The sequence below is a fragment of the Idiotropiscis lumnitzeri genome, chromosome 3 (assembly GCF_059441095.1).
Source record: "Idiotropiscis lumnitzeri isolate Australia: NSW breed Sydney's pygmy pipehorse chromosome 3, RoL_Ilum_1.0, whole genome shotgun sequence".
Classification (NCBI taxonomy): Eukaryota; Metazoa; Chordata; class Actinopteri; order Syngnathiformes; family Syngnathidae; genus Idiotropiscis; species Idiotropiscis lumnitzeri.
Genome location: NC_142393.1, coordinates 28,112,310 through 28,125,096, shown reverse-complemented (window position 1 = coordinate 28,125,096; position 12,787 = coordinate 28,112,310). Strand labels below are relative to the sequence as shown.

At 41.7% G+C, this 12,787-nt stretch overlaps 1 protein-coding gene across 1 annotated transcript in view; it reads left to right on the top strand.

Annotated features, from left to right (window-relative positions):
• LOC148340713 (gamma-aminobutyric acid receptor subunit gamma-3-like) overlaps nt 1-9,931 on the top strand; it is a 73,145-nt gene extending 63,214 nt beyond the window's left edge. The window contains exons 9-10 of the mRNA XM_088290833.1: nt 4,180-4,376; nt 8,079-9,931. Of these exons, the coding sequence (XP_088146959.1) occupies nt 4,180-4,376; nt 8,079-8,363 (482 nt within the window). The 3' untranslated portion in view covers nt 8,364-9,931. The remainder of the gene's footprint in view (nt 1-4,179; nt 4,377-8,078) is intronic.
• Nucleotides 9,932-12,787: the final 2,856 nt, after the last annotated feature.

The window sequence follows — 12,787 nt, the reverse complement described above, 5'->3', positions numbered from 1 at the left end:
ATGTCTGAGAGCTGATTTCAAGGCCAGAGGGCAAGAGGAGGAGAGATAAAAGGAAGAAAAGGCAGACATAAAGCAAGGATGCCAAACAAAGTGGAACCCAAATGTCAGCAAGAAGGAGGAGGCTGACTCAAATGAGGGAGGCGATGCTTCGGAATCCCACCCCTCCAAGCAACAGCACTTGACACGTTGCTGCCGCCAGGTGGCATTTGCAAAGAGCTGTCACTCAGCCACTACTCCTCCAGGCAGGACATTTGGGGAGCAGCAGGCTGGGTGTAGGAGAGCCGAGCTCAGGTTGATTCCCATTAGACCTCAATCTGTGCGGCTCAGATGGAGTTTAGAGATACAGGGCTGTTGATGGGAAATCACCCAACTCGAGACACGAGTGGAAAATGGAGAGCTTAAAGAACTTTGGGAAAGGGTTAAATGAAGTAGATCCAATGCATAGTCCAAGGCAGACCAATAAACATGACAACTGAAGCGTGTTTCACTCCAGTCAGACCATAACACGTTATTATTTAAAATGCCATGCTGTGTATATATATATATATATATATATATATATATATATATATATATAATTATTTGTTTTCATTATTTCTGATATCCTTTTATTTGGCTAAGATCATTTGCATTGGTAATGAGCAGAATGGCCTTTCAAACTATTTTCATTGGTCAAAAATAACTGACAGTCCTCATTAATATTTAGAATTTAAATAATCTTTGCCATGATTGGGTCTCCATTGTCCTTAATTTGATATGGTAAACAGCTTTCATCTTACAGGTAGCTACCAATATGTGTTCATCGTGTGGCCGGCTTTCTTCATTGTGTTGGCTCTGTTGGAATTCAATGGGACAGAATGTTGTTGTGTTTGGCTCATTTTCTGTAGGATGACAACTTAAACTTTCTGTACATTTTCAGGATTTAAGTCAGCGAGCCACACGTACACAGATATAGGTATCAGTTCCCTTTGGCTCCTGCAATGGTGTGCTTGGATTTTAGATAAAATAATATCGTACATTGAAAACCAGTCGGGGAACAGCTTTGCTCACATACTCATTGACCCTCAGAGTACTCGCTGGGCGGCGGAGTGGTTACCGGGCGTCACCATATAGGTGTATTTGTATAGCCATCCATCCATTATCTGGTCCGTTTGTCTTCACGAGCGTCGCGGGCGTGCTCAAGCCTATTCCAGCTATCATCGGTAACTTGGCGCGGTACACTCTGAACTGGTTGCGAGCCAATCGCGGGGCACACAGAGACGAACAACCATCCGCGCTCACACTCATACCTAGGGGCAATTTAGATTGTTCAATCGGCCTGCCATCTGTTTGGAATGTGGGAAGAAACCGGAGTACCCGGAGGAAACCCACGCAAGCACGGGGAGAACATGCAAACTCCACACAGGATGTCCGGAGCCGGGATCGAAACCACGGCCGATGCTGTCTCTCACTGTGAGGCCATCGTGCTAACCAGTCGGCCACCATGCCGCCCCTATGTCATACTCGGATTTGAAAAATAGAATATAAATAAAAATTTAAATACAGGTCCATGATGACAGACCGGTTTGTATGCGTGGCTGTGTTGTTTAAAACCTGGAAATGTGTTCGTATCGTGCGTGTGAAAGATGAATGACTTGACAAAGTCACCCTTAACAAAATGTGCAGAAAACAACACAATTCTGATTCAGAAATGCTTTGGAATTTGTCCAAACATAAATTCAAGCAGTGTATTCCTCAACTCCTTTGAGACTGGCAGCTGATGCAACATTGCGGACGTCATGAGTGACACCATCATTCATTTTGCCTGAGTGGAGTCGGGTGTGTAGCAACCAAGAAGTGGGCACGTACTTAATGAATCACGATCCTACGTCACAATGGCGCCAACTCAATTCAGCTCGTTTCTGCACGCTTTTGCTTTTCAAAGGTTATTGCCTGCCAATGACCAACTGCATAGTTGTAAACAGCAAACCACGTCACACATTCATTTTTACTTAACGATGGAAGGATTAAAATTCCTATCCATTTGTCAGCCTTTCCACAGTTTTCTATGCCCGCTTTAAAATGGTCAAAGTTTTGTTCGCCGCAGTATTTGTCAATAAATCTGCCGTAATGCTATCGATATATTTTCACCACAGTGGCTCAAAATTCAACTACCTAGCTAAGCCGTCACTCCCGGAGTGTAAATACAACTATATCATACTGTTTTTTTACGTTTTGTTTTTTTAAGCCAAGCTTTGCCAAGAAGAGCCATCCTTCACACAAAAGCTTGTCAGAGACAACCCGTCAAATAGAGCTGAAGAGTTGACAGTGTTCCTCTAGGGAAGAGATGGCAGCGAGATAAACTTTGGTGGTATCAGTCCTTTAAGCTGTACTGCAGGGGTTGTGGGATTTTTTTTTTTCTCCCTGCACAAATGAGCATACATTTCCCGGCTAAAAACAACCGACGGTGTGACTGTCAACAAATGAATGTACGACCACGTAAACAAGTGAAGAATCACTGCAAGCTCTGTGGAATTAATACCAGACTGATTAAACGCATGGCAGATGTGGTTTTAAATCACCTTGGATCGGATTAAACTGTGGTTGACGTCCAACTTTAACCCTGGTCAGTTGTATGTTGCAAACACAATTAGCGGAAAAAGGCTATCGATGAGGAGTCTGCTGCAGTCGAAGTGTTTCCAACTGGTAGTCTGCTTGGGAAAAGTTTCAATGTACAGCACAAAAACTGTGGATAATATCCACTATTAGTTCCAATAGGAAGTAATCTAAATTGAAATAATCGGTTCCAGAGTCAAACTTCTACATTACTTGGATGAGTTTAAAATTGGCACTTATATAATAGGTTTGCATGTAAAAACGTGACGCAATTGCCTCACGTATCATGGGCCAAAGGTTTTATCAATGCCTGCCAAAATTAATATGAACACTCATTTGGCGGGTTGGCAGGTATTAATTTGGAATCCTTTTTGCGATCAGGAAATAAATGTTTTTAGACATATGAGACTGATCAGATGAACAGATGACAACATATCATCTTCTCTTTGACCCTACCCATTTATCACATGAGAAAAAACATTGGAACATGGTGCATCTCATTGCTTTGATTATTCAGACAATAAATGGCAGTGGATATCTACACTTTCAACGACAAGTTTCAGATTTTGTTTTTGCCACAGAGTTGACTATGGACATTCATGATCTCAAGCGTCTGCGAAACTCATCAGGGTTAACGTCAAATCAGACATTGCAAAATATTTTAGTCTGCAGCAAAAATGAAGGAATTTTCCTAATTGCGCCAATACCTTCAGAGAGATGTCTGTGTGTTTTGTCACTCCGCTGCCTATTTTGTCACACCACAGGTTGTTCTCAGTAATCTTTGCAGACAAGGACTCGCTTTTGGTTGCCATGGCATCATCGAGAGACAATTCCCAAAGAGTCAATGAACCCCTGAAAATAAGATTAGTTGACTTAATTTCAAGTCCAGAAGCAACACTGCACAAAACACCGGCCAACGCTCTTTGCACGCGCTTCCAATTGAAGAAGAGGCAGACAAGAATTGTTCATGTACCTTAAGTGTAATGAGTGAGGGGAGAAAGCCTAAGACGAGCACTCGACCAGGAGGTAGCTCGAAATAGAAGGGAGCAACTCGTCTCTATGGAAACGGTGGGTGAAAACAGCGCCATGAAAGACATGTAGAGAGTGAGATGAGAATGGGGGGAAAAAAAAGGCTGAGGAAAGAAAAAGTGAAAGGATGAGTACAAAAAGCCAGAGACGGTGAAATGGGCCATATTTGCATATACCGTACGTATGACCGTGTGCTACGCTACCATATTCCTGGCTTTCTCTTTGCACCATTCTTTACTCACAGATTCAGTTCACAGAGTCCTTTTTAACAGCCTCTTTAACAATGGCACGTTATGTTGCAGAATTCATTCGGAATCTTTATTCAAAACGGGTCTAATCTGGTCACAGTGATGTTGTGATGACAAAATGCTATGGTCTTTATTAAGCGGTGCGTATACATTTATGCTACGCAAGTCAAACTCAGACATTTCTATGTAATCTGTGAAAGTCACAAAGAGTCATTTTTTTTTATGACTATTGCAATCACAACCAACGCCCTGCTGAAGCCACAAAGCTTGGCTGTAGCATTCCTCACCCTTGCTTTGACCTTTTCAGGCATTACCACCGTGCTGACCATGACCACATTGAGCACAGTGGCCCGGAATTCCCTGCCTCGAGTCTCCTATGTGACAGCAATGGACCTCTTTGTCACCGTCTGCTTCCTGTTCGTCTTCGCCGCCATGATCGAGTATGCCATGCTCAACTACTGCGCTTATATTATACGCCGACCCCCAGCAAAAATGCAGAAACTGGTAAGACACTTACTACTTCACTGCGGTCAAAAGCTAAGATTCCTCTTTGCGTTCATAAAGTATTCATAGCAACAAATCTGCTTTTGGAAGTATATAGAGTCGAGTTTTTTATGAAGACAAATGATGCTCCAAGGAATTCTGACTTCACTACTGCAGGCAGTTTGTGCTGAGGAATTGGACCCATCTGCCTGATCAAAAGGGGTCAAGTGCTTGATTTTGAAATCATGTTTGCCTGATCAAAAATTCCAGATGTATGTGTGATTCATTTAGTCAGCGGTATTTTCTGTGAAACGTCGGCACTCATAAATTCTATTGAGCGCTCAATGAGTGTGTCTCTTTGTATGTATATAAAGTGCACCATCTCTAGCTCACCGTGCCTTCAAAGGTGCATGTCGTTATGAGCAAAAGTGGGCCGCTTGAGAACCTTTCTTACCGTCACCCAAAGAGCGCTAGAAGCTTTGCGTGGGAGTTCTCAAGGCTGCTGCTGCACCTGTCACCATTGATTCAGTGGCAGCAGCACACATCTGCTTGTCAAGCTGTCTTGCCGTTCGGATGGGGGGCTTGCGGCTCACGGCGAATAACGACTTATTTTCGAATGAACAAGTCACACAAAGTTAAGCCTGAGCAACACATTGGAGAAACCTGTAGGTCTCTGCTGTGGTGTGGATGTTGCGGGGTTGGGCATGGACGCAGCACACACTCCCTTTTAGTGGTCAACAATCATGTGGTCTGATTTAGTTGTCTGAGTCGCATCAAGGACAAGTCATAAATCACAAATTTTCTTGGTTTGCTCATTGTCAATCCAAAAATAATGGAACACAGAAAATTATTGTGTGAATGGCAAGAATGTAGTCATGCAGTTGAATGAACTGTCACTCAAAGGCAAGACCCAGGATAGAAAATAATGTGGTGGCAAATACAAACATGGCATCCTGTATGAGTGGAGCTTCCGAGATTAAACAATATCTCTCAGAGGGCGTTGTTCATCCTCCGAGTCTAACTATCTATATTTCCAACTTAAATGAAAAAGTCATCATTCATTTCCAGCGGGCTTCATTTCATACTTACATACTCATACATGTGCAGCGTCCAGTCATTTGTGTGTGCGTGTCCACTCAGATTTCAGCCTTGGTGTGTTGCCATAAGTGCTGTTCGAGTTACCGTATTTTCACGACCATAAGGCGCACTTTGAAGTCCCAAATATTCCCCAAAACAGGCGAGGTGCCCTGTAATGCTTCATGTTACAAATGACTTGGATTTGAAAGTAATATGTTTCTTTACTACAGAGGTGTCAAACATAGTCCCGCGGGCTGGATCAGGCCCACAAAGGAGTTTAATCTGGCCCGCGAATCGTTGTACAGTCGGACTGTAATTATTTTTATACTTCGCCCACCCTCATTTCGCTAAATGGCTGATGTTAGTTCTATACAAGCAATATACATTTCAATACCTAATTCGATACACTTTCAACATGACATCAAGTCTTTTCATTTGTATCGAACATTTCAATTAAGTTGTCATGGTAGAAGACTTTCATTTTGTTTTTTAATTGATTTTTGCAAGTCTTGCTTAGATGAGTACAGCAAGTTGAATAAGGCCTTGATGTCACTATTTAACATAATAATTATAATAATAATAATACAAACTTGAGTCACGGTTTAATCTATAAAAAAAATAAATAAATAAATAAAAAAATAAAAAATAAAACATCTTGCTGCATAAATCAAACATCCATCCATGCATTATCTGTTCCGCTTCTCCTCACAAGGGTCGTGGGGTGCTGGAGCCAGTCTGTTCGGGCAGAAGGCGGGGTACACCCTGAACTGGTTGCCAGCCAATCGCAGGGCACACAAAGCCGAACAACAATTCGCTTTCTCACACACACCTGGGACAATTTAGAGTGTTCAATCAATATGCCTAATTATTTTTTTGCAGATAATATAGTTTATTTATCACATAATGTAGTTTCTTCCATGGGACCTTATCACAGTGCTAATTGTGTGTGTATCAGTACACGTTGCTGGTTTCTATAGAGGCGGCGAGTGGGTACAGTGCCATGTAATGAGTTGTCGCATGATAAGAAGTTTTTACAGTTTTATGATCACAGTCTCTATCTCTTCCTTAATGCCATGCATAGTCATATTGTGTTTTTTGTTCATTATTTTGCTAGGTGTTGGTGTCATTAAGAGGTGGATTATGTCATTTGAATACCCAGGTCCAAAAATCAAGTCAATTTTATTTGTATAGCCCTTAATCGCAGACAATCTCAATTGACATTGCACGATCTTAACCCCCAGGAGGGCAAGGAAAAACACCAAACCCAATTAGGGGAAAAGTGAGAAACCTTGAGAAGGGACAACAGATGAGGAAATCCCAAAAGTCACCACCCACATGACGAGCAACTGTTTTTTATGTAACACTTTAACATCGGTCATTGTAAGTAACTGCAAGTAACTGTCTGTTGTCCAAAAATATGTATGCACACTTTATGTAATTGTAAAGTAGGTAAGTGTTCGATAAAATTCCTTGAATTTTCCCCAAAACATTTTTTTGTTTTGTCACCGCATGTTGTTTCACTGACGTCCGACAACGAAAGGCAATGCAATCGCACACATTACGAAACAATTCTCTTGGTATATGCACTTCAACTGTTTTTTATACTGCCTGTAGCTTTTGAGAATGAATTTCCTTTCTTCAAAGTTTATTCTGGCTGTCATCATTAATTCCAATGGGTTTAATTTGCAAAGGAAAACTCCCCAATTTTGTTATGTTATTAGCAGCTGCTATGACTAGACATTTTTATGGGACACCATCTGTATATGTATGTGTATATGTATATTTATGAATATATATATATATATATATATATATATATATATATATATCAGAATCCCCATAATTGTAGCGGCATTGTAGCAGAGCATAAAGGTGCCAAAATGTATGTATCACCCGGGCGGGAATGACTCTACGGATAATGGATGATTGCCGGTCTACAAAATATCAGTTGCATCATGAACTGTTTGGCGGCAGAAAAAAGGTTAGGGACCACTGCTCTATAGAAATTTTATCGGGTTTAGGTCTGGAGACACATTTACCCTTTGCTCTTTTTTTTGCAAGGCAGTGGTCATCTTGGAGGTGTGTTTTGGGTTATCATGTTGGAATCATGCCCTGCGGGCCAGTTTCTGAAGGCAGGTGATCATTCTCTGCTTCAGTGTGTTGCAGTACCTCCTGGCATTTATGGTTTCCTCAATGAACTGTAGAGCACCAGTGCCAGCAGTACGTATGCAACCCCAGACACTCCCACCGCCAGAGTTGACTTAAGTTTTTAAAAACGGAGCTGGAGCCAAACTGAGTTTGGTTGTACTACATTGAAGTATTTAACAATGTACTCACGTTGTTTTTTAATAACTCCTCATCCACAAATCCATCAAAGTCCTCATCATTTGTATCCGACAACAAGCCAAGTTCCCTCTAGTCATTGTCTGAGTCAATCTCAGATATGATGCCGCTTTTGTGAAAGCTTGAACAACAGTGCAAGAAGACACTTGGGCCTAATCTTCCACAATGTGTGTGTGTGGGTGCTTGCATGTGGGCGTGTGTGTTGGTGCGCAAGTGCTGCTGCTTCTGCAATATGCCATGTACAGCGGCGGTCAATACTCAATACTTGTGGGAAAATCTACACATTTCTCTCTCCCTCTACAGGCATATTCGTCCTTCACCACGGGTCGGCCCCCTCGTCGGCACATGATGCCCACAGGCAATGCTCTCTTCTGGCAGGACTATGACGACGACTGCCTGGACCAGTGCCTGGATGGGAAAGATTGCAAGAGTTTTTTCTGCTGCTACGATGAATGTAAAGAAGGCGGCTGGAAGAAAGGACGCATCCACGTCAACATCCGTGAACTGGATTCCTACTCTCGGGTATTCTTCCCGACTTCTTTCTTGCTCTTCAACATTGTTTACTGGGTCAGCTACCTCTACCTCTAGTCACACGCTTGACTTGGAGCATTGGAGCTTCTCTGGAGCTGAGGAAGGGCCATTATTCTTTTCACAGTAGAGGGGGAGGAAGGTGGGACATGAACTGGAATGGACCTGTCCTTTTCAGGACACGAGGCAGACTGCAGACATCTGGGTGGCAACGCAGTATTTTGGCCCACAACGTGGCAGAGCACCCATAGTGCCTTCTTTAGAAAGGGTGCACAAGGCCACCGCAGCAGTGTTGCTTTTATTAGCTCATCCATCACACCGCCGCATGCCATTTTCTTTTTTCTTTTTTTTTTTTACCCCTTGATGAAACCAGCATAGTCTCACTACAGGAAATGCTAGGACACTCACCATGCATTTTTTTGGTACTTTATAAGTACAGTAGTTCTCAATAACAAAATGCTACCAGAATTAGTGGTATTGCATTCGGGTGTTTAAGACCCCAGCAGACAATGCAGTTTACATGAAAGGGATGCACAAGAGCTGCATAACCACAAAGAGATCTTTAACCAAACAGGTATGTTTTGTAGTGAGTAGTAGTAGTATGAAGTCCTTCCATTCAGTGCCGCTAGGACAATTATACAGTATATATACATGGAGATAATTTTGTTGTCCCCTCATGAAAAAGAAAGAGAATTTGTGATGCCCTGCCAATTGCTGGACCCGAAACTGCCTCTCGTGCCGGTCCGGCAACAACTGAGGTGCTGGAAAATACATTGGTTTTATGGTCCAATGTAGGCCATGAAAGAAAGACAGCGAGAGAGAGAAGTTTTGAAAAATGGATGAGGCTGGATAGTTGGGGATGGACTCATTCAAACAGTCACCACAATGTAAAATTGATGCCATATATGGAGATATAAGGACACACGTGAAATCCAGGCTTAACTTTACTGTTGTGCTTTTTGAAGTTCTTTGGTTTTGTAGAACACACACACACTCGCGTGCCGGGGCGTGCCTGGGCGTGTGTGTTGTGACAGGAAGGAGTTACTGTGGGTGTCTAACGTTTCCTTTTTTCATACATATGGAATGTGCGTAGGCTGCTAGCGAGCTTGAGTTTGTGAGTTTACTACGTATTGATCAGGCCTCTGAACAAGTTTGTGTCTAATCCAGAGGCACTATACGTAGTTAGTAGAAAGGCCCGTTTTATGGGAGGTGTTGACTTTGTGTTTTGTCTTTTAACCCCAAAACTCTCCCACATCTATATTCCTATTACACTTTATAAGTGTCTGAGTCCATCGAGATACACAAATAAAACAAAATCACTATTTTTAACCTGATCAGTGTTTACAAAGCCGCTTTGAAATCTGAGTACTGAGCTATGGTCAGCATTAGCAACCTCCTTGCACTTGTTAAAAAATTAGATGACATAGCAACTATTACTCTACATATATTCTACTCACTCTCATCTCTCACTTGGACATAGTCATTCCTCCCACATTATTGGGAAAAGAAAAAGCCAAGCTGATCATGGATCAGTACTCCCAGATGAAATCTTCTATCTTTTAACTGGACAATAAGTATGTTTTTCTAGTGCGTGGTACATTGCTTGTATGAATAAATACTGTTTTGGTCAAGTATTTCTGTGAAGTGTCTATGTGAGAACAAAATATTTCACTTCATAACCGACACTGAGAGAGGCAATCTGGCCTTGGATTGGATTTAGCTGTGCCCAAACAAAGCAGACAACACCTGACGGACACCAAGTGTAAAACTTGCCAAGATTAGGGCAACATAGATTATCCTATTGAAATACCTCTCCAATAATGTAGATCCCTACAGATGTTCTCACTGAAAGTTAAAATGCTCTGGGAGTGCTGTGTGTCTTTTTTTAAATAAATATATAAATCTCAATATATTTAAATTTAAAGATTTAAGCTTACTGGCCTTTTTTAGCAGTCGGTCCATGGTGCTATAGCAAATTCAAATGTTGTCGTTAGTCAATCAAGACACATGCACAACTTCCACAAGAAATTGTGGTTTTGTTTCAAAAGGAAAAAAAATCATTATTTGATGTTTTTACTTTGTGGGGTTTAAGTTGCTGTTGAGATCTGATATATTAGTCAAGTTTGAGGCTCAGGCTGAAAGTTCTTCCTGTGGCCACTGTGTGAAAATTACAAAATGCAATATGGGATCCTTGTCATAACTTCAATTTGCAGCAAAGTCTTGTTTATTCCATATGTGAGTATTCGACATGACTGACAGCGGAGAGAAAATTGAGCAAATGGAAGTGAAGGTGAGCGAGAATTCCGTACATTTGGACAGTATGAGAACAAAGTCCTCTATGTTTAAAAAAAGCCAGTTGGTGTGGATCATTTATTTTATTACTTTATTGCCTACTGTATATTTATCCAGTATATTTGGTAACATTTGGTTCCACTTTGAAGGTTACACAGTATTTATTGTGCTTGATTCAACTGTTGTCCTTCCACTGATGGATGGCTGGATAGATTCGATTTGACTTTGGTACCTTCAAAATGATTGATTGGCTGCTTCCTCCAAAAAGGCAACCACACATCATCTCACCATCCTTCCTGTTGATTGGCAACGTTGAGACTTCTTCCACCTGGTTTGCTTTGTTTGTCAGAAGCATTGATTACTCACAAGAGGAAAGAGAGAACAAAAAAGAATCAATACACAAATATGTACATTCAAAAATTCTAATTGGAAAATCACCTCCCGTATTAATGCCATTCAGTTTTTTTCTTCTCACCTTACTCTGATTAAAAGAAAAACAACTGTAGAAGTGGATCCTGTCAACACAGCAGGCTGTTTAGAAAATTTCAAGCCTTCTTCCTGGAGACAAATGAAATATTTAGGCCTCATACCCGATTTTTGAAGCCATTCCGGAGGATTTTTTTTCTGAACACTGCCTTTCTCTGTCTCTTTGTATTTTTGTCACAGGCGTGTGCCACAAACATACACTGTTTGTCTGCGTACTCTCTGCACTGCAGCTAATCTGTCGGAGCCAGACACCCCGTAGACTGTATTTATATCCCAATCAGATAGCTATTCAGCTTTTTCCTCTTTTCAACTGTTTCTGCTCTTGTTTCCGTGGGAGTGCAACATAAATCATTGTGAAATCTGCATTGTAGTGCAAGCAAGCAGGTGATGAATCTCCAAAGAAGTGATTATTCAAAAAGTCGAGACTACCTTCACCTGTAATGAATTATCTCTTTAATAACCCACCTAACGACCAACGTCGGAAACTGCACTGTGTTCAAAGCCCCATCCATTTTTCACATATCAGTAACCCGCAATAACATAGCAAAAGTATTTTTGGTGACATATTTGACCAATTCTGAATAAAAACGGAAATATGTCCCCATGCAAGGCAATGCTGCGTGACACATGGCTGACACATCTTTTAGCGCAGCATGGTAGCCTGGGACAGAACCTTTGGAATGTCAAAACGGGGTGTTGGGCCACCTTTAAAAGGTCACTGTTCCTCGTGGCATTTTCTTTTTTTTTGCGATCAACAAGGGAACTTAGTTCATATTGCTCCTACTAAATCAAGCTCATTCCTTGTGGATGATTTCAACCATGTCGCCAAAGTTCCCCTTTGTCTCTGGTTTAGATTTTTCGTATGGAAAAAACTGTTTAGGTGTAGCTGAAGTGGACTCTCTGTACAGTGTGGTGGCCCTAGATCCTCATCTCTGGCTTTCAGTATCTGCATGCTCAGTTCACAGCTGACAGCAAAGCTACCCGGATGAGAACCAGCACTTCTGAATTTCAATTGTATTTTTTTCCCTTTGCCTTTGTCGGAAAAGGGTCGACTGTAGTCGAGGAAGCGTGGGCATCTTTTTTTGAATGCCTCCTAGTCACCTCCCCTGGTGAAGTGTCAGAACAGCTTACATGGTGGAACTGCACTGGTGGCCGGGGACAGCGAGATCCGTGTTCCTACTTCAAGCGATACAATTTTAATTAGATGAATCCTGGGTCATCACCTCTTTTTAAACTGAGAGCTACTAGTGTAAAATGCAAAGGACTACCAGTTCCATGCCCAATATTGAATGAAAAAAATTGCTCAAATTATTTGGTGGCAAATCATCTCATCATTGTGGCACCCGCTAGAAAGTCTCCACAAATGCTGGTCATGCGCTACAATGACTTTTGAACCTTTTTTGTTTTTGTTCATTTCCAGATTTGCACCAATGCAAGTGTGACTTAGAAAAAAACATGAATAGTACAACTGTTTTTAGAGCAGACACGAAGGCTATGAATGTGCCCGCACGCACCAGGTTGGTGACCTCTGATTTATCCATTATTATTCCATACAGTATATTCTGTTCACTCAGGTGAGACGGGCACAGCTTGACACTCACATGCCTAGCTGTGGCCGTAAATCCCTGTTTATAAGCAATTTATGTCTTAATCCGAGCTGGGCAGTTGACCCTTTTTTGCTGGTCAGTCCACCGCTCTTTCTTCGT